The sequence below is a fragment of the Pseudorca crassidens genome, chromosome 7 (genome assembly GCF_039906515.1).
Source record: "Pseudorca crassidens isolate mPseCra1 chromosome 7, mPseCra1.hap1, whole genome shotgun sequence".
NCBI classification, from domain to species: domain Eukaryota; kingdom Metazoa; phylum Chordata; class Mammalia; order Artiodactyla; family Delphinidae; genus Pseudorca; species Pseudorca crassidens.
Window position 1 is genome coordinate 8,624,543 of NC_090302.1, and position 21,444 is coordinate 8,645,986.

General features: G+C 55.0%; 2 protein-coding genes across 27 annotated transcripts in view; both read right to left on the reverse strand.

Moving 5' to 3' along the window:
* GARNL3 (GTPase activating Rap/RanGAP domain like 3) overlaps positions 1-2,304 on the reverse strand; it is a 153,594-nt gene extending 151,290 nt beyond the window's left edge. For 3 of the 7 annotated variants that reach the window (XR_010944852.1, XR_010944853.1, XM_067743263.1), the window contains exon 1: positions 1,486-1,640. Coding sequence is in view for 3 of the 7 variants with exons in the window: in XM_067743263.1 (XP_067599364.1) it covers positions 1,486-1,577 (92 nt within the window). In the remaining 4 variants the exon portion in view is untranslated. Of the gene's footprint in view, positions 1-1,485; positions 1,641-1,944; positions 1,961-2,176 lie in introns of those variants that run through there. The other 4 variants (XM_067743257.1, XM_067743259.1, XM_067743256.1 and 1 more) reach the window with 4 other exon arrangements.
* A 1,628-nt stretch (positions 2,305-3,932) lies between these two features.
* RALGPS1 (Ral GEF with PH domain and SH3 binding motif 1) overlaps positions 3,933-21,444 on the reverse strand; it is a 331,729-nt gene continuing 314,217 nt past the window's right edge. For 11 of the 20 annotated variants that reach the window (XM_067743274.1, XM_067743273.1, XM_067743271.1 and 8 more), the window contains 6 exons: positions 17,877-17,960; positions 16,385-16,490; positions 14,556-14,648; positions 14,276-14,381; positions 12,405-12,496; positions 3,933-11,857 (listed from right to left, as the gene is read on the reverse strand). In XM_067743274.1, coding sequence (XP_067599375.1) covers positions 11,759-11,857; positions 12,405-12,496; positions 14,276-14,381; positions 14,556-14,648; positions 16,385-16,490; positions 17,877-17,960 — 580 coding nt within the window. In that variant the 3' untranslated portion in view covers positions 3,933-11,758. The remainder of the gene's footprint in view (positions 11,858-12,404; positions 12,497-14,275; positions 14,382-14,555; positions 14,649-16,384; positions 16,491-17,876; positions 17,961-21,444) is intronic. The other 9 variants (XM_067743277.1, XM_067743276.1, XM_067743278.1 and 6 more) reach the window with 9 other exon arrangements.

The window sequence follows — 21,444 nt, forward strand, 5'->3', positions numbered from 1 at the left end:
GTTGATACAGCACAGAGCTCAGGCCGGGGTTCAGGGAAGACTTCCCAGAGGAGGGGTCGGCGTTACCCAAAAAGTAAAGACAAGACTATTCTAAGTAGAGAAAAGAGCATGGTATGAGTACAGGCACAGACGAGAGATAGCACAGCATAAGGGAATAATTACCAGCTGGTCAGGCATTTATTTATTCAAGAGATAGTGAATACCTGTGATGGGCCAGGCCTGAGCCAGCCTCCGAGGACAGAGCAGTGAACAGCTATGGTCCCTGTCCTCAGGATGCTTATACTTTCATCAGGTACTTCTGAAGCACCAAGGGTGAGGTGAGGTGACAAGGGCCTGGCATCTCATAGTAAGGGTCCTGTTTTTTATCCTAGCAATTGAACCCTCTTTTCTGCCACAGGGAGGGCCAGAGTCCCACTTCCTATCTTTCTCCCCTTCCTCTGCCCCAGTCTCCATCGCGGCCCTGGGAGATGGAGAGCTCCTGGGAGGGGGGAGGGGAGGTAAGGCATGGGAGGGGCACAGTGGACAGTGCAGTAAGACTCTTCCAGCGGCCAATGAGAATGTGGATTTGAGACGTGGAAGAATAAAGATGGGAAGTGTAGTTGGGGGGCTGCTGGAGTATTCTAGAAGGGACCAGGGACTGAAAAATGGGAGGGCCCACTTCAGCGACGTTGGAGCGGGAGAAGACACTCCAAGTTAAGGAAATGCCCTCTGAGGGAAGGAATCTCGCCAAGCAGAGGGAGCGCCACCGAGCGCGGCGGGGGAGGGCGTGTCTTCCGGGCAAGGTTCCAGGGAGAAGAAGGACCCGGACACATCAGGCGAGTTCCCCAAGCCAAGGAAGCGGGCGGGAGGGGCACGGGCACCCCTGGCAGAGGAACGGCATCGGCGGGTCAGAGGGGCAGGAGGGGCCGGGCAGGTCGGGGGCCACCGGGCAGGATGGGCGGGGCCATGAGGCAGCAGGTGTGCGTTACCTGGGGAGCCAGGCTAGGAAGGCTGGAGCTGGCCTGGGTCCTGGGGCAGCTCAGAGGGACTCCCCGGTGAGGGAGACCTACCTCCCTTGGACTTTAGGGGGGCTATTTCCCGACCTTGTCCTTGAGCATTTACAAGAGGCGGGCAGGGCAAATTCTCCACAGCCCGAAATCCGCCTAGAGCCACGGCTTTGCTCGGGGCCTGACAAGGGACCGACGCTTTGGGGGCGTCTCAATGACGCTTTGGACCCGTCCAGTCGGGTCTGGATTCCCGACTCCCGTCAGGTGCTTCTCTGGGGCAACCCCCCTCCCGCACCTGCCGCTCGGACAGCCCAGCCCCCTTCGACTCCCGGCCGCTGTGCTCAGGCTCCTCGCCAGATCTCTTCAGACCACCACCCCAGCCGAGACCCCTCCCCCCGCCGCGACCTCGCGGCCCTCGGTCCCCTCAGACGGCCACCCCCCACGTGGCCGGCTCCCCACTTCTGCCCCTCCCGGCCGCACCCCTCCCGGGCCGCTGTACCTGGGGCTCTCGAAGCTGCACCCCCTGCGCCGCAGCGCCGCCCTCTTCTGCCGCAGGAGCGCAGCGGCCGCCCCGCCGGGCTCTGGCTCCATCGCCCCGGGCGGGGGCCGCGGGCTCGGGCGCACTCGGGTGGGCTCGGGCCTCGGCGGGGCTCGGCGGGCCGCTCGGCTCGCGCGCCGCAGCCCACACCCCGCCCCGCGCGCCTCTGCCCGGCCTAGGCCCCGCCCTGGCTCCGCCCCGAACTTCGGTCCGGCCGCTCCGTGCCTCTCGGCGGGATCTAGGCCCCGCCCTGGACACGCCCTAAGGCTCAGTCCCGCCCACTCTGTGCTCCTCAGCCAGGTCCAGACCCCGCCCAACCCCGCCCCGAACTGCGGCCCAGCCCACTCCGCGCCTCTCAGCCAGGTCCAGACCCCACCCCAGCTCCGCCCCGCACTCCAGCCACGCCCCTCCCGCACAGACCTCGCGGGGTTCCCTGTGTGGGCTGTCAGCACCTCTGCTAGGCCCACAAGCCTAAAATGCCACCCGTCCTCAGCTCCGGACAGTCCACGGCCCTTCCCCTCACGCTCCGTGGCCCTCAGCACCGACCCAGGCCCCACCCACGTACCCTCCCACTACTGAGCGCTCGCGCGCGGCCTCCGCCCTCACCCCAAGGGTCGGCTCCTCAGAGAGTCGCCCCTCCACATCTCAGTACCTCTCGGCCCTTTCTAACGTAGCACCGTCCCCTCTTAGGGCCGCCCTTCCCCGTGCCCCAACCATAGACAAGGACCTGCTTTTTCTCTCCAAAGCGCCCCCTCTCCCCGCCTCGACAGTGCCGGCCAAGCTCAAGCTCCCAGCCCTGCTCAACCCAGCCCGGACAGTCCCCGCCCACAGCACCGCCTCCGCATGGGGCCCCGCCCACTCACCTCACCTCCGCGGGTGCCCTGGCCCTGGCCTGCTGGCTACATTCTCGGGTGTGATGTCGGCCCTCGAGGCTAAATAGGAATTCTAGCGTAGAGTCTGCGTTAGCTCGCCGATCTCTCCATCCATCAAAAGGAGGTACCGGGCTTCCCTGGTGGCGCAGCGATTGGGAGTCCGCCTGCCAATGCAGGGGACACGGGGTCGGGCCCTGGTCCGGGAGGATCCCACATGCCGCGGAGCGGCTGGGCCCGTGAGCCACAGCTACTGAGCCTGCGCGTCTGGAGCCTGTGCTCCGCAACAAGAGAGGCCGCGACGGTGAGAGGCCCGCGCACCGCGATGAAGAGTGGCCCCCGCTCGCCACAACTAGAGAAAGCCCTCGCACAGAAACGAAGACCCAACACAGCCAAAAATAAATAAATAAATAAAGGCAAGAACCATTTCCTTTAAAAAAAAAAAAAAAAAAGGAGGTACTGCTTTCTCCAAGTGCTGTTTGTGGTGCCTATCGCAGTGAGGCTGAGGGGCTGGAGCTTGGCAGGCTTGAGCTGTAGTCTTGACTTCATCACTTTCCTGCACCGTCAGATGCATCCATCTCACAGCCCTCGAACATTGCCCTGGGGCTGAGGGCAGCGACCCCATCCGGGTAAAGCTGTGGGTCACTGTACCGTCTAAGACGTGAGGAGCAGGTGAGCTAGGGCCCCTCAGCCAGCGGGACTTGTCATAGCTAGGGAGGTGTGGCCATACTGGCCCGGAACCGGGGTGGTGGAGCAGAGGCTGCGGAGTGTGTGTGCAGGAGCCTGAGCTTGGAGAATCGGCCACTGCAGCTTTGGAAGGCACTAGCTGGGAAGCTGAGGCAGGCGGGGCCAGGGGTCCCCATGGTCATCTTGGATCATGTCACCCCCTGGTGCACACTCCCTCAATAACTTCAAGGTGCTTTCCCAGAAGGCCTAGACTCCTTCACTGCCGGACATTCCAGCAGAGAAGCCAGTCTGGAGAGAGAATGTAAGGGAGAGAAAAGACGTAGGGGGCTTCTTCCCATTTCTCCTTCCTGCCCCTTGAGACTTCACTTTCGTCCTCCCCTCGGGTTTCCATGGGACAATCCTTGTAAGACGGTGCCTCTTCTCTTAAGCAAGCCAGAGTGGGCTTCTGGGTTTTGCTTAGTTAGCATCATGAACTCCCCTCAACGCATCTTTTCAGACTGGGACCCCATTGCTCTCCCAAATCCTTTACTCAGTGAGACTGGGTTGCTTGTCTCCCCAAATTATCCTGCTCCTTCTCTTCTGTCTTCCTGCCTCTCCCACCCACCATGGGTTCAGCGATCTCTGCAATGACTCTCCAAACGCCTCTGCCCTCCAAAGCTTCCCCCAATCCCCCAGGTGCCTCCCCGGAGTGCCCACAGCACTGACTCTGTCCCTCCCCGAGGGCACTGCTCCTGTATGTCATTTATGCTCTAGTAACCTCTTAGCTGAACGCCCACACCTCCTTCGCGTCTGTGTCTGGCACAGCAACTGTTGGCTAAATAAACGCACGTGACTTTAATAAATTGAGCAATATTCACTGGAAAACACATTTAATTTCAAAGTAAACAAAATGTTTACACTAAACTATTTAATTAGTGAAACAATTATCAGTGTAACAAGCTGAAAAATACAGCAACTTGATACAAGACTGAGGTAACAAAATACTTCACCAAAAATCTAAAGAATTCCACAGAGGGCTGATGTTCAGTGGTTACTGTGGATGAGACAATTCACAAGAATTAGGGAGAGTCCTTACACAACTGCATGCAGGGGGTCTGCCGGGAAAAAAGACAGCCCAGGAGAGTGCAACAGATTGAACAGGAGACAAATTAAAATGTAAAAACTGATTTTCAACTTACTTTGAATAATACATAAGAAATTGAAAACTACTCTCTATGCAACATTTTGAATGCTAAGTGGAAAACCATGCATTTTGGCACAGAATTTATTGAAGATTATACCATACTAATAAATTAACCACTATTGTTTCATTATTGAATGGTCACAGTCATTCAGAAATGGAGAAAGAGACAGATGAGTGGTTATAGAACCGACGGATGATCCATCGCTGCTGCTGCGAGCAGGGGTTTCGGGGCTGCCCGTGGCGCACACACACTTGTGCAACACCAGCGGCGAGGTGGTCCATGGGACGAGTTCTCGACACCCAAGGAGATGCAGCTCTCACTCATGCTGTACTTGTCTTTAACATTGAAATTAGAACCAAAAAACCTCTGAAGTAAATGCTGTGAGCATTCTGACCCTACCCTCCGGCTCCACCTCGGAGTCCTCACTGTGTTCAGCCGTAGCTCTGTGCCTGTCTGTTCTGTGCCAACCAGTCGCTAGGACAGCAACTGGACTATTCAGTCTGTTGAGCTCTTTGAAGCTTTTCTGGAGGAATCTGCACCTGGTTTCTACCCTGTGCTAGGAGGGAGGCAAGGTCTTGCTGGGAGAGAGGAAATGGCATGGTGAAGATTATTTGTTCGTTGAGGGGTCAGCTCCATGAGGGCAGGGCTTGGGTTTGTCTTGTTCTCAGACATTTCTATCCTGGGTGGAGCCTGGCACACAGGAAGCACTCACAAGAGATGAGAATCAATGGATGAATGGGTGGTTTCACACAGAGGATCTGTTATTTCAGAGGGACTCTTGTAGTTTTTTTTTTTTTTTCTTTTTAAAACATGAAGTCACCCAACATGCAGAATAATGTGGGGCTGATTAAAGTGCTTCATGAAAGTCACAAAAAATAAGTTAGGTTGTGTTTTTAGCAATGTTCACCTGGTTCTAAGCAACAGTAACATGGATCCAGAGCTCTAGACTTCGCCTGTGGAACGGAAGCAGACCCTGCTTGCGAATGACTTCCTGTTTCCATGGACCATTTTTCCACCTGTACAGTGGCATCCTAAAAGATACACTTCCTGGGCTTGGGAGGTGGGAGGAAGACGATGAAAGAAATACTGGCCATATTGGTAAGAAGAAAAAACACTTTATAAACTCAGTTGGCAAGAGAGAGTGGGTTCTTTCATAAGCAGAACCCCTTCAAGTGTCTTCTCTTTAGGGTCCACAGGGGACAGGGTGATGAACGGGCAGGCTTCTCCAGGGAGGGAAGGGAGGCCACACTGTCCCACTGGGCATGCTCAGAACAATATTTCTACCGCTTTCCACCAAATCTATCCTCCACGAAGTTTCAGTTGTCAGAATGCACTTAGCTGACCTTGAGTTACAGAATGTGTTGGACTGAGAGGGGTGAGAATTACTCCCGGGGAGAGGGGAGTGAGCGTGTGGGCGGCATCCTGAGGATACCTGCTACCTACTCCAGTTTGTAGATAGCATTCTAAACCTTTCATCCTGGGCTGCCACGATCTCTCTGCTTAACAAAAAATGATACAACATAGGCATGCAAGACACGTCACCTTCAATGTTTTCACAGACATTTGTGCACCATGGCTGGTCAAAGAGCAAGACCCAGAAATGCTACCTTCCAGGGCCAGAATCTACCCGGGGACTTTCCCCTTTGGGATTTTGTGCCTGTCCCCCTCTGTCCCTGGCTTGCAGGCCTCCTCACCTGCAGCTTGAGGGACAAACCAACACTGGAAAGGCAATCAGCACTTAACTCACATGCTTGGCCCAGAGCCCCTGCTGGGAGAGAGCCAAGTGCCTTACAGCCTCATCTGCAGGACTCTTCTGGTAAGTTCAAGGTTCTTACCAGTTCTATGAGAATCCAAGCTAGGAATGTTTCCGGGAGGGGACATGGGGTCAATCTCAATTTTAGTGAGAAGACTAGACACTTTGAAAAGAATTGCAATTGTGCTATTTCAAAATTAGGCTCAGAGGAAAACATTTGTAAAGACAAGGAAAATCTGTAAAGGGCAGGAAAGTGCCTGATTTAGTGTGAGTCTGAAATTTTGAGGGTTTTGGATTGGCTTCTATAATTTCATGTCAGAAAAACCAGGAGAGTTTGAAGAGTAGAGAAATTCAAGGAAAGTAGTCTGGCAATTTCATTCAAACTTAAGACTTAAAAAAAATTAACAGGTAGAATCAGATTCAATGTAAGTTAAAGCGTTAACACTGCATGGTTCTGGTGAGAGATGTTTGGAGTGTCTGCTGTATTCATTCAGCCTCCAGATGCTAATTTGAGCAGTTGTTGGTATGAATTAGGTGCGTGCATTCGACCCCAGCTGCGTGAGGGTGTGCAAAGCACCGATGACCAAGGTTTGCTGGTCTCAATTTCACCATCTGGAGTCTCTCCTGGCACGAAAGTATTCTAGATTTTGCTCTGAAGGAGGGTTAGTTACGGAGCATAGTAAGACTCAACCACAAAATAAGACCTGATGACAATTACTTTCCTCACCAATTCATCTGAATTTTCAGAAAAGTGGTCACCGTTGGATCAAAATACAGTGGTGGGTCCTTTGGTAGTTCTTAAGTCGACCTATTATTACCGTTTATTGGTTAAGATGTTGTTTTGAAGCATCTTGCCCAGAAACTCTTAAGAGTCGTTTGGTGTCTGATCAGTGTGAGCTCTGAAACCACAATAGCAACAAGGACCCAGAAATTCAGTCTCTTTCAGAAAATCATTAAGAGTTTCCTTCTCAGAATTAGGACACCCAGATTAAAAAAAGAGAGAGAGGGGGAAAGAGAGGGAGGGAGAGGGAAGGAGAGAGGGTGGGGAAGGGCTGAAGGGAGAAGCTATGGTGATAAAAGCTACCATAAATAAAGCTAATTTTTATTCATTACTTTAAATAAAAATGTATTTGTGCAAAATAAAAGTCACTTAAAAGTATGACAAGGAGTGACAGATGAAGGACATTGTTCACCTGAAGAGCTCTCAGCCGAAAGCAGAGCTCGGACCGTCCCCTCCCCAGGGCTTTGCTCTCATCACCATGGTCGTCAACAATTGTGCCCTTGGACTTGGATGATGGAGAACTTGCTGGTGACTGTGTTTGGGGGCAAGAATGGGGGAGCTTAAGGCCTCAGTGTCACTCAGCTCCCCAGTGTAATCAAGAATCCCAGTGGCCCTGCCCTGGCAGTGGAGGCAAAGGGGTGAGAGGATGGGAGCAAAAGCCTTGCTCGGGGAGAGGTCGGTGCAAAGTAGCTTCTGAGCAGCCAGTCAGGTCATCGTTCGCGCAGGAGGCCTCGAGAAGCTGGCAGAAAGCGTCACGACTTCCCATGCTGACCCGGGGGCGGGGGGAGGGGTGAGAAGAGCGGGGCCTTCAGACCCTGCGGGAGTGGGGCTGGGAGGAAGCAAGCAGGCCAGTGCCGGCCCAGTCCACGGTCCCGAAGCTGGGTCTTGCCTCAGAAGAGCTGACGGCAACAAGGCCTGGGAGGGCCCCAGGGGCCCAGGGAGCAGGCCTTCCGGATGAATAGCACCCATAGGAACAGAAAACAAGACACGATTTAAGGCATTGTTTGTTTACAGTAAAAGAATGCGAGGGACCCTTAACACAGAAGGAATCCGGGCTCTCACTCTGACCTTCCTCGGTGGACCAGCCTATCGCTTAAGGTTAAAGCAGGGCCTCAAAGAGAATGAAGTGTGTGATGTCACGAGTCTTGTGCCAAAATGCATGTTTCTCGGAGAGTCCACGCTCGCTCGCTTGCACGCACACAGACACGGCACGCACACGCAGAGGACGCTTCGGGGTTGTACAAAATCTGAGGCAGCCCTGTGGGCAAGCGACCCGGCACACTGGAGCCAGTCCCCGCCTGTCCCTTCCCTCCAGCCCTCACGCGGGGGGACGCTGTCCACTCTTTTGTGCAGGAGAAAGCACTGGGGGCCCAACGTGGGACGGATGCTCTCTGGTCGCAGCAGCAGCTGGTGGACGGATGAGGGCCCAGGGAGGGAGGACGGGTTGTACAGTCTGGGGACCCATCGCGGCCCCGTGAGGCGGTGCTGCAGAATGGGGGTCATGGGGGTGGCTGGGCATCGGCAGGCGGACCCCTGCACCGGTGGAGCCCTCTGGACTGTGAGGCCTCGGCCGTGTCCCCTTGAGTCCAGCTCTGAGTCTCCCAGCACCCCACCAAAGGCCTGTGCCCCGGACACGCGCTTCGCCACCAGTCCCAGGCCGGCTCCCAGAGGCCTCTGAAGTCACGCTAAGTCCTGCAGAGACTTATTCAAATGACATAAGGTTTGCAGGTACCTAGAAGAGAAAGCTCAGCCTCTTGTCAAAGTTCTGACCTTTCAGGAGGGGACGGGGGGTGGTCCCTAAGGGAAGGGTTCAGGCCTCTCCCAGTCAGTCTGTGAATGAGTGGGTGGTGGGGGAAGGGGAGAGGGCACAGCAGTGGTACCAGCCACCACGTGTTACGGGGCTGCTGTGTGCCAGGCAAGGCTCTGAGTACCGCATCTGTATTGTGTCCTGAGTCCTCACAACAACCCCAGGAGGCAGGTACTGGAATTATCCCCATTAAAAAGATGAGGAAACTGAGGCTTAGAGAGGTGAAGTACACAGCGGGTGAGTGACAGGGCTAAGACACCAGCGCCCACGCTCTCAACCTCTATCCTTGGGTTAAAGCACAAGTGATTTTGGAGTGGAGAGCTGACCAATCCTGCAGGATAAGCACATGCCTCTGGAGAGGCGAGGGGGTGGTTAGCGGGTGGCAGAAGTTGGCAAGTGGAAGCACAAGGAGAAGGGGGAAATTTGGGGATATCGGGAACCCCAAGGCTCCCCATGCTGTGTCCCCAGGCCCAGATCCCAGCTACCTTTACTGGGGGGACCACCAGCCCCAAGGTCAGGGTGTTTCTCCTTCCCCTCAAAGCTGCGGACACGCCCCCAGCCCCAGGCCTCCTCCCCCAGCACTGCCGTGGGGTTCCAGGAAATTTGATGAGAAGCAATTTCATCAAAAACAAATCCATCTTGGTGGTAATTTGGTCAAAATGATGAATTGGAAACAATGCATCTCCTTGCACTGGGAGACAGTTATAAGAACGGTCACAGCAGCACTGTTCAGAATAGCCAAAAGCAGGAAATCATTCTTGGGATCACGGACAGAAGAACTGATAAAAAAAATTACAAGTAAATGAATGACAGCTATGCACACTGACATAGAGGAATCTTAGGAACATACTGTAGGAGAAAAGCAAGTCACAGAAGAAACTAGACAGTTATGGTTCTATTCTTTAAAAAAAAGTTTTAAAAAATGTACCCCAGACAATACATTAAGGAACCAAACACATGTGTTCACATTTTAAGGGAAACAAACAAATCAGGAGAGTGGTCATGGGGCACAGGTGAGCGGGAGGGAGACAGAATTAGGAAGGAGCCCTTGGGAGGGAGGTGTTCCGAGGACTGGGGAGGTCCTGCCTTTAGACTGGGTGGTGGGTACCACGAGTGTTTGCTTTATTGCTGTGGTTTACACCTTACACATATGCTATCGATAAAGTTGAAGTGTATTCAGTGCTAGCACACACAATTTTAAGAAATGCAGTTCCACAAAAAAGAAAAGTCACCTTAGTCCCTGAGATTTTCTACAGGAGTAGATGCATTTCTGTAATGCCCTCATCGGAGCCCCATGCCATCACATGCAGGTAGTGTGGCTTATTTCAATAGTCCTCTGCTGTGGAATATTTAGTTTTGCCAATTTTTTCTTATTACATAAAGCAGAGGGTGGGAACATTTGTTTGAAAGTAAATTAGAAATAAAAAGGGAAAAACGTAGAAAATATAGAAGACCGTCTCCCTTAGGTCTAAAAACTGGACAAAAATACTTAAACGTTGCCAAAGCTTGTCATGGTGTACCATGTTTGCCAGACGTGAAATTCAGTCCATTTGTCTTTCTGACCAAACACCTCCTCTACCAAGTGGGTTTGACCCAGTTCCCTGCTCCCTGCTGCGCAGCTGCTGCTACCCTCAGGCTGCCTCCACCCCCAGAGAGCCAGAGGACACTTGCTCAGAGCAACCGTCCCTGCTCCCGGCTGCCCCCCCACCAGGGCCACGACAGTCACTGTGGAGCAGACACCAAGGCCCTGCCTCTCTCTGCCCCCACCATCTGTGTGGCCCACCTCAGTCCTTGTCACTCCTCCGGGTCACCTGTGTGTGGCAGGTGAGCTCCAGTGCAATGTGCTCTCAGAGTGGCCCTCAGAGCTAAGGAGGGACCCCAGGCATGCACGGAGTGACCAGGGCGGAGGAGGTCAGGACGCTCTTCCTCTCTTAACGTGACCTGAGGCAGCACCTTGTTCATCGCCTTGAGGTAACCTTCAACCAAAGACCCTGGTCTCCCCATCGTGGAGATGGGCAGTTACATTTGCTCAAGCACAAAATACAGTCTAGAGACCGCAGAGCTGTAGTTTTCTTGCACGTCATTTTAGACGTTTTATGGGCACCGACACGCATGTAATAAATGTGCACGTGTATTTTAATACAAATGAGATTTGCCCTTACGCGTGTTTGCACACTTCACTTTTTCACGTATGTCTTGGAGCCCCTTTCAGGTGATCACACACAGATCGGGGGTACACAGTAGGGGTTTACTGAGGGTCGCCGAGTTTCCAGGTGCTTTGTTTCCTCTTTCTATTAAGGACAATGCTGCAGTGGACATTCTCACCCATACACCTGTGTGTGCATGTGCGCGCATATGCCCCAGACAAATTTCTAGCAAGTGAGCTGAGGGACTCGAATGCAATTTATTTTCAGTTTCCCTGTGGTGCCTCAAGTGTATCCCTTTATCAGTCTTGTCCTACTGTTTTAGTTTGTCCAGGACTTTCTGCTAATTTCGCCGTCTAGCTTCTTATCGTGTAGAATTTGATCAGCTTGTTACATGTGTCCTCATCGATGTTACAGATGAAAATCCTGAATAGGCCCAAACTGAGCACAGAATCATGGGATACACCGCTAGAGACCTCCCTCTGCCTTATGAGAGCCGCTTTGAGGGGCCAGGAAGTCTGTGACTGTGCTGTGACCAGCACCACTGCAGCCCCTGCCCTCCCGGCCTCACACGCCTGCTGTGAACTCGGCACTACCTTCCTCCTCCTCGAAGCTGCCACCGTCTATTCCAGCCATGGCGCTCTCTCTCCAGACGGAGGAGAGGGACCCGGCTCCCCAGCCCCTCTTCCAGCTCATCCCTGGGGAACAGGTCAGGGAAGCTCAGTGCTCCTGGCCCCAGCAGCCCACCTGCTGTCCGGGCTGGTATGAGGGCTGAGTAGCCACCCCTCTAGCAAGCCTGGACAGCAGAGGCTGTGCTTCCAGGCCTCTGGCTCGATGGCAGGAGGCTGAGCAAGCCAGGTCCCCGCCCCCCGCCTCTCCCCCAGGAAGCATGCGGCGGGAGATCTCCGGGCCGGCAAGTACAGACTCTGGTGTCAGGCAGACCGGGGTTAGATCTTACTCACCGTGGGGCCTTAAACAAGTGTCTGCCACTTTCTGAGCCTCAGTGTCCTCAGCATAAAACGGAGACAGTATGGGAACCTACCTCACAGGGATGTTGGGAGGATTCGGCCAATTCCTGCACGTAAGGCATTTCTCCTGAAGCCTGGTCCTGGGAGGGGCAGCAGTGGGGGGCGGGAGCAGAGCCTCAGGCAGGCATGGCGGACCAGAGGTCCTATTGGTTCAAGCATGCCAAGGGGCCGTACAGCCCCACTCACCAGCAGCACCATGGTTGCTTCTCAACAAATGAGCTATTATTATCGTTATTCCTAAGGGTTGTTGGGGGCAGGGAGGCCCTTTTGTCAGGTTGGAGTTTGCCCATGAATCAGCTTTCGGGGGGTGACCTCAGTAGATGCTGTGGCCTGACCCTTGGGGCATATCCCACCTGTAACCTATCTCTGATGGATGCTTCTGTGGCGTTTCCTTTAGTAGGAAAGACACAGGGGCCAGATTCAAAGTTCTAGTCTGAAGCTGGGCTTAGTTCCAAGAGGGGCAGGGGGTGCCCTGTCTCATGGGAAAAGGCTGATCAAAAGAGGGCGCCTGGGAGCTTAGCTCTGATAGGCTCTGGGGGAAGGAGGGAGGTGTGTTTTCTAGCGACCCTTAGTCCCGAGGGTGGGAGAGGGTATTTTAGGTAACAAGCAGGACTTTGGTGACTTTACCTGAGGCCTGTTGCTTTTACATGCGTCATCCAAATGCTTGTGCCACAGTATTGCATGAAACCGGGAACCAGTCTGGAACTTGTAAACATTGCCTGATGGGTAGAAAACCACTGGTTAAGAGGAAGGTCACGTGGGAGGGTCTGCCTGTGACTGTGGCGTGAAGATAAACGTGGACCTGGGTAACTAAACAAGGGAAAGTCAGGAGCAGCCCAAGGCAAGCTCGGGGCACGTAGAGGAGGAGGCTCCCGTGCTCCCCGCCTGTCTCTTTGGACCAGGGTTCTTAACCATTTTTCCAGCCACGGTGCCTTTGGCTCTGGTGAAGCCTGTGGACCCTTCTCAGAATTATGTTTCAAATGCATAAAATAAAATAGAAAGAAAATCAATAATACTGAAATACAGTTACCAAACTGCTAAAAAATAAATGAGTGATATCATTCTCGACGTGCTCATTTATTAATGCGCTAATGACAAGATCTGGGGGCAGGTCTGACACTGTACTGTAACTGCAAAGAGCTGAACAAAAATGCTATTCTAAGATACCTGCAATAATACGTGATGTGAAAATATCTGTGGTTTCTCTTGCAGATAAAATCACAGGTATTGTGAACATTCTAGTTAGTAGTTTAATACTTATAATTAAAGGAATTAGAGGTCATGGGAAACAGAGATGTGATCTTTTTGCCACCCAAGCTCACAGACCTTTTGCATTCTATCCATGGACCTTGGCCACCTGCTGTGTCATATTTCCCTCTGCTTGGGGACAGTGCTTTCCTCCGGGCTCAGCCCCGAGAATGGCCTGTGGACCCCATGACCATACAGTCTTTAAGTCAAGCTGGTATAGGTACAACCTTTACTTCCTAAAGAAACCGCCTCTAATCTGGTCCCAGAGCCTCGCAGAAGAAACTCAAATGGTAACCAGCCTGAGGAAACACTATGACGTGTGCGTAGCCATACGTGGTTCAATCACTCAGAAGCAGAGCAGAGGACTTGGCTCTCTCCATTCCCTGGGCTCCTTGAGGCTCTCACTTCTTTAATTCCCAGCTAACAACATTCAAACCCTGACCCTCCACCAGCACCATCATCTGCATTACCTGGGAGTTTGTTAGAAATAGAGAATCTTGGTCTCTACCCCAGATCCACTGAATCCAAATCTGAATTTTTACAAGATCCCTGGGCAATCGTATGTACATGAACCCTGCATTAGAACATTCCTGTGAAGGTGTGAAGATGCTCAGGGTCTTTACAGCTCCAGTGAACTTGCCTAGCTAGGAGACCCAGGAAAGCCGGGCTTTTGTCACGTGACGTAGGCCGCCAAGGAGGTTAGCACGGCCTATTCCGAACCTCAGTGCAGAACCTCTCCTTCTTCTCAGCATGCTCATGGGGGAAGAATAAAACCAGGAGGAACTGGGAGGTGACTGGGCAAGTGAAAGTTGGAGCTTTTATAGAAGGGTTCTTCTCTGATTTGGCCTTGGATCAGGACACCGCCAGAGTCTCACGGCACAGGCAATGCCGGGGGGGCCTTGAAATCTCCCAACACCCAAGACTCCTCCAGCCGCATGGTCACTGCCTCATCCAGAGCTATGTTATTCATTCCAGGACACTGAGGCTAGAGTTCCAGGGGTGATGGGCCCCAGCAGCCATAGGTGAAAAGGATTCCGGCTGCCATGTGCCATGCACACTGCTCAGTGGACACGCCCACCACGATCTAAGCAGCTTTTGTGGACCAACGAGGGAGCCTGTGAACATCAGACCCTAAAGCAAAAGGAAAGCAGCAGCCTCAGAAGTCCCTACTGTTTCGAAACGCACATTTAGCAGCAGAAGAAAGAGGGCAGAGAGAAGCTGCAGGCTCCCAGCGCTGGCCTGCTGCCTACCTTTGTCGGGGTTATTCAGCTGGAAGATGTCCGGGTGCTCGGGGTCATCGGGCAGCTGCACCATCCAGCCCACGACGGAGACCTTTTTGCCAGGTGTGGATTTATACTGCAGAGGAACAACAGCACGGCCGTGAGGCCCACACCCTCCGCTCCCCAAGGAAGGCCGACCTGGGCCAGGCAAGGTTCCTTCCACTCCCGCCGCCTTGCCCACCTCCACCCACCCCGCTGCACTTCGCACCAAACGAAGTGGCAGCACAGAGAGGCCTTTGGTGGAACGTACGTGTTTTCTGTCTGTGCCCCTCAAGGACTTGGCTCCGTAGTACAGGAGGGTGGATCCTGAGAGGATGACCCAGTACCTGGTCCACGAGGACAGCTGCAGAGGCAGAGTGACAATGTCACAAGTGGAGGGGCAGAGTCCCCCACTGCCTGGCTAGAGACCCAGCTACATGGGTGGAAAGGGGGGGCCCTTCCTCCCGAGCGGTGCCAGCGCAGGCCTCATCTCGTCCCTGCCCGCCAGCCCTCAGTGCCACTCCTCCCAGGGCCTAGAGGAGGGAGACTCCTCAGCAGCTCATCAGGCCTAAGCCCTCCCTCTCCTTTACCCCAAGAGCCTTTCCTTTTCCCACCTTGTTTAGGGCAGTGCCAAGGCATAACTTCTATGTATTCAGGTGACCTGAACCCAAGAATGTCCTGGGGAAAAAGAGTTTCAAAACACGGACAAGCTAAACCATAACCTAGAAGAACCGTAATGTCTGCAATGGGGGGCTCTGGCTGCAAGCGGATGGCAGCACTTTGAAAGCATTTATGGCCAGAAGAGGGGACGCCTGGCAGGGCCAAGCTGCAGGTGTGGCTTTTGTTCCTCTAGGCATGAAGCAGACCGCTCGGCATCACGACCTACAAGGCTCCTCTTCACACTGGCGGGCGGCGGGGGGCGGGGCGCGGGGTTGGTGGGGGAACTGCGTCACCTCAGATGGTGAAAGCACTGGCTTTCAGACCTTTTTGATGACACCCACAGGTGTGTACAACACATGTGCATATGTATGTTGAACTGAAAGAAGCTTCATGAAACAATATTCACTTTTACTATGTGTAAGAAACTCCGACATTTTCCAGTCTATTCTATCCTACTCAGAAATATGGGTCATGACCCCCTGGATTAACTTCATCGCTCACCAGCGGGCCAACCAGCATCTGGACAATAGTGTCTCGCTCTGGCCTCAGAATGACTGGAGCCTCGACCCGGTACAGCAGGGCAGCAAGCAGGTCTGTACAGCAGACCAGGTATAGGGCCTCATGTCGCAGGACGCTTTGTGACACTCTGGGTCCAAGGGACGGAGTGTGGCCCAGGGCTGGGATGCAGACTCTTCTCCTCACCCAAGAACCACCAAGCACCCGAAGACAGGGGAGCCTCTAGAGCAGCACCTCGGCTAGGGGCCTGGCATCTTCACACGGGGCGCCGGCAGGAGGGGGCATCGCCGAGTGGCTTTGTGGGCAGTGGACGGGGCAAGCGGCAGCCAGGGCAGGAGAGGAAGGCCAGAGCAGACACGGGCAGACGCTGCCTGGAGCTGCGGCTCACAGGCGGGCTTGCAGGCAGCTTGCCGTGGATGCTCCGTAGAACAAACAAAGAGGTCTTGGCAAGCGGCTGAGGGGTCACGGAGCCAGGAACATCTGGGCTTAGCACGTGGTGACCCGGCGGCTGGTGGGGGAGCCTGAGAGGCCTCCTGATTCCTTGTCCCTGTCCTTTCCACCACGCGTTTCATGATGCTGCCGAAGGGGGAGGGGATCTGCATCGGGATACCACCCAGGCCGTGCTGCCCGTCTCAGGCACAGCACCCTCCCTGACTCCCAGGGTCTCCAGGCCTCCACCTGCCCTCAAGATAATCACACAGTCCCATTCCCCACCTGCTCAATGTGTGCAGGGCCACACACGTGACAGTCCTGCCAAGTCCTCCAGGATGTAGGGACTATTTTATCCCAATTTACAGATGTGGAAACTGAGGCCCTGCCCACTCGGTGGCACAACTGGACTGGAACCCCGGTTGGCCGGTCTCTGGAGCCCATGCCCTCCCTGCTGCCCATGCCGCCTCTAGACAGATGTGCCTCTGCACTCACCGCGGGCTTCCGTCCTTCCTTGAGCAGAGTTTTCCTTCTCAGAGGCCCCTCCATGGTGGGGACCGCTGCCGAGCTCCCCAGCGTACAGATGCACGGGCCGGTGGGGCTGCAGGGGAGACCACCAGTCAGACATCGCCTTGGAGGAGCTGAGGTCAGGCACCCTCTCACCCACTGGGGCCCACGGGTCCCCCACTGCCGGGTCCATAATGGCGCCACAGGACAAGGACTCAACAGTGCTGGGCAAGGCTAGGGAGGGGAGGGCCCCGAGGGCCTGGAAAACCTGAAGGACGGTGGCCTTGGGCTCACCCACAGCTGAGAACTTGCACCTCCCTCGTCCTTCTGAGTGCTGAGCGGCTCTAGGCTTGGTGCCCACGTTCCCTGTAATCCAGGCCCCCAGCAGCACCCGTGCCCTATCCTGGCTTCCTCTCCACCTGCGGAGCTTGGGGCCTGCGCAGCACCTCCTCCTTCCTGTGTTGGCAGGAGCAGCGAGGAAGTGGGAGTGGAGGGGATGGAGTAAAAAGGGGGGCAGCGGCCCCAAACCCCCATGCCCTGCGCCTTTGCGGCAGGGCTCCTTTCTCCCCCTCTGCCATGGGGATTCGGGCGCCACCTACAGGTGAAGAGTCCAAGTGCAGCACAGCCCAGGCCGCTCGCCTAAGCACCCGCTTCAGCTCCCTGGATAGGCATCTCCCGTAGACACCTCCCTCAACCCTGCATGAAAGCCGAGCAGCGCTCCCTCCGCATCCCAGTGGAAGGCATCACCACCCACTGGCTGAAGGAGCCAGAAACCTGGGGGTTCTCTCCTCTCGTCAGTTCACCCCCGAAACCTCATCAATCCCAAGGACTCATTGATCCCATGCCCTAAATATGCCCATCTCAGCCACCCCACTCCTCCCAACTCAGGCCAGAACTTGGTCATCCTTTGAACGACTGCCCAATGCTCTCGCCTGACCTCCCTGTGTCCACGCTTGCCTTCCTCCCACGCGCCCTGCACACCGTGGCCAGCATGGCCTGGCTCTGCCAATACCCTCCCCCCACCCCCAGGCAACCCCTCCAGTGCCTTTGAGACCACCATCCTCTCCCCCTGCTGGGCGTGGCTCTGGCCCACCTCTCTGGCCTCGCCTGCCACCCTCTCCCCCACTCATTTCTTACAACGAGGACTTTCCTTCACTCCCCAAATCACCCAGCTCTTCCTGCCTCACGGCCCCAGGGGCTGTCCCTTGGGCTGCAGGTACTCTTCTTCCCCCTACACCTCTCTTCACTTTACTTGGCTGACTCCTATCACTCTTCCAGTCTTTTCTCCAGGGAGGCCTCCTCTCTGGCCCATCGGCACCCGTGATTTTCTGTTCCGTTTCTGCTTTCCTGAAGCAGCAGCCCTACAGGCTGAGGCAGAGGCTGAGTCCGTCTCGTCGGCAGCATCAAGCACAGTGCTTGGCACCCAGCAAGCACCATAGAGCTACTTGTTGAATAAATGATCACATGAATAAATGAATACCTGTAGACGCAGCTCCGGGTTCTGGGAGAATTCCGAACTGGAACCCGCCAGTTGGGCCCCAGCGTGGCATAGAGACGTCCCCTGCTTCAGAGGAAAAGGGTTGAGTTTTAGCAACAGCCTGGAAAGACCACTCCTGAAGGAGGCGAGGGCATCGCAGACTATGTGGTCATTAGCTCAGGAAGCCTCAGCCCCAACTCTTCCCCCAGCCTCCTCAGTCACACTGCAAGCACATCTGGGGCACAGCTGGAGCTGCTAGGTTAGTGAACACAACACCCCTGGAGCCTCCAACAGGGCGAGTCCCCAAGTCTCCAGGTAAGTGTTTCCTTAACCTTTTAACTGAATGTTCACCTTTCTTCCAGTGTCAAGGGGATGACTAAAATCCAGGCACACCCCTTATCCCAATGTGAGGTTGAGAGAAAATGCTGTGTGGCCCAAATATTCCATGGTCAATCCAATTAAAAGCGCACAGACACGGAATTGTGGGCTGTCTTGCGTGTTGGCCCAGGGTGGGGATGGGGTGGGGCAGTGTAGCATCATTATTCACCCGGGCACTACTGAATTCCTCCGTTTGCTACGTCTTCTCCATCGGACAGTCTCTTTGCTGGCCCCAGATGGTTCCCTGCAAACCTGCTCTGTGACCTGCTGCAGACTCCAAGAATTGGTGCTCCAGGACCTCTCCGTGGGCTGCCCATCAGGCCGCTCTCTCACCTGTAGTTCCCCAGCAGTGAGCCTTTCCAGGGGAAGACGTAGCTTCCAGGGCAGGTGGGGATCTTAACCTATGTGGGGGAAGGCTTCCGTCTTCCTCTCCTGTCTTTATCCTTTTCCTCTCTTGGCAGAATGACTTCCTGTGTCTACTTGATCCTCCACCTTCTCCCCACCCCTGCAGCATGGTCTATCCCTGGGCTATAGCTTTCCATTGGCCAAACAATGATGCAACCCAATTTGTAAAGCCAGACAAGGTCCAGACGTCCTTTTCAAGTGTTCCCTCTGTTGTCCACTGCCAGTCCCAGGTTGCCCCATGTTCCCCCGTGGCACTGGACACCTGGGGGGTGGTGTGGGGTCATCGTCATTCACGGCAGCAGGTGCATCGCGCCGTCACCGAGCTCAGGTTCCTCCGAGAGGGGGCTGCGCTGCTCTCTGCCCCTCCATCCTCCACTCAAGAAGGAACTGTTCTTGATGACCATCTTGGGTTTGCTGTCCCGAAGCCCACGTTCAGGGCTGGTGGGAGTCTGATGGTCCTCCAGGTCGACTGCCCCGGGACCCTGTCCCTTTCGTCCATCAGCCACTCCTCTTTAGGTGACAAAGAGCTGCAGCATGTGCTTGGTCCCCCAAGTCCTCGAACGTAATGGGTCTCAGCCCATTCCCCACCCAACCCTCGTGACAGATGATGGTCACAGGCCCACCCCACCCGCACCACGAGCCGTGGCTCAGAGGTCCCGACACGCTCAACTCCCAGCCTACAGGCCACACTGACTCCTCCCTCTCTTCACGGCTGGGCATGACACCACGGCACGTCACATCCCCGTGCTTGAGCAGGCTGTGCAGAGCGCCAACAGACTGCCTCCAGGGACGCTCCCCCCCCACACCCGCCCAGCTGTAACCGGGATCGCTTATGAGTCAGGGCAGGGTCTGACAGTGAGCATCTCTGTGCCCGGAGGACGTCTCCTCATTTGATCTGGATTCCCGCTCTGAGCCGCCGTCTGTTTGGAGCTGGAGATGGAGCCTCCCTTGGCAGAGCTGGATCCTCCGGCCCCTTCTTCTCCACCTTTCTTCTCATGAGTCTTTGTTCCTGGTACCCCAGGACACTGTGTGATGACAGTGGACTCTTCCGCAGACGGGGCGATGTGGTTGGTGCTGCTACCGTCTCTCCATCATTCTCTCCGCTTCTCTGAGACACTCCGTGGCTGCACACTTAACAGACGTTTGGCAGGACTGACGTTTGTTGACAGAGAGCTTTAAGTCAGCGTCTTCCAACCAGTCTAGGCTTTTAAGCAGTCTTTCCTCACGCTCTTCCTAAAGGAGTGAGGTGCTCCCAAGGGCAGTGGACTGCTGGGGGGAGCGCAGGGACGCCGGGGGTCACAGGGCGGCTCACGGGAGAGTCACTAGTTAATGACCGCTCCTATGTGGCAGGCCATTGACTATCTCACGGGAGCTTTGTTTCAGCACCATCATCCTCCCCAGAATGGGGAACTGAGGCTCAGGAATGTGAAGACACTTAACCGAGGCATGAGCCAAGTAAGTCAGGATTTGAACCCACAGTTTTCAAGGTGGGAGAGAGGTTGAGTTGTCGCGTGGGGAGGAGTCCGCCATGGAGACAGGGTCCTCGTTTGGAGCCAGCACCATGTGGGCGGCTTCCTGGCGTTCCGCTCTCAGAGGCACCCCTACTCACAGGTTCCCGCTGCAGCTCACACTGGGCGGGCTTTGTCAGTGTCTGTGAGGCTGGATGGCCACAGATTTGTAGAGCCTGGGTCTCCTGGGCTGGGGCCACCTCCCAGGTCCCTGGTCCCTTGACTCCCCCGATGGAGTCTTCTCCTGGTGGTTCTGGCTGCCTGACATTTAAGAGCAGCTGTCATTTATCCCCGCTCGTCAGGAGGTGGCTAAGTGCTTCCACACACCGCTCCTCCCAGCTCTGTGTGGGGCGCTGTTCTCACCCTGTCTTAGACGAGGAAACTGGGGCTCAAGGAGGTGAAGCCACTTCACCAATGGGTGAAGCCACCCATTGGCCTGTCACTAGGGATGGAGACACAAGTGCTCACATAGGGAGGATGTCTTTTCCACATGAGCCAAGGGCCTGCATCAGTCAAGCTGCTCCAGGTAGGGGAGGTCATAGCCTGCTCCACCTGGAGCCTGGGGAGTAACCTGGCTTTGAAGTGCAGTGTAATGATGACTTTTCCCCAAGGCCAGCTTTTAGGAGACTATAGGCAGGGTGGTGGTCAGCCTTCCTTCCCAAGGCAAGCACTGCAGGGCTGGAGGAGGGCTGTGACAGGTGGGGCGGCTCTGGCTGGGCCCAGGCGGGCTAGCATCAGCACAGAGGAGACAGGATCTTCAGCCACTGGAACCACTTCCAGTGCTTTGAGAAGATTTGTTATTTGAATGTTCACGGCCAGAAAACGCAAAATGAGTGGGCAGTGGTATCTGGTGAACTCCAGAAATAAAGGCATTTCTCCAACCGACAGGGGCTCCCAACTCCAGAACCACAGACACCTTTCCCAGCAACATACTGGGAACAAGTGGCTGAACAGAATGTATCCCAGGAGGGCCATTCTACTGCTCCCTCTCAGGGACAGATCTTGAGGAGGATCTGGGGGAAGAGGGCTGCAGCAGGCCACTCTCCTCATGGGGAGTCTGGTCTGGGGAAGCTGTGGGCTGGCAACCAAGTGGAACTCCTCAGTCCCAAAGCGAGTTCAAGAAGAAGAAGAAGAAGATGATGATGATGATGGGGATGATAAAGATGACGGTGACGGGGATAGGGTGGTGACGATGAGGAGGATCAGATGATGGGATGATGGTGATGGCGGGGAGGATGGGTACCAGGCAACGTGCTAAGCAGTACTCGTTCACTATCCTA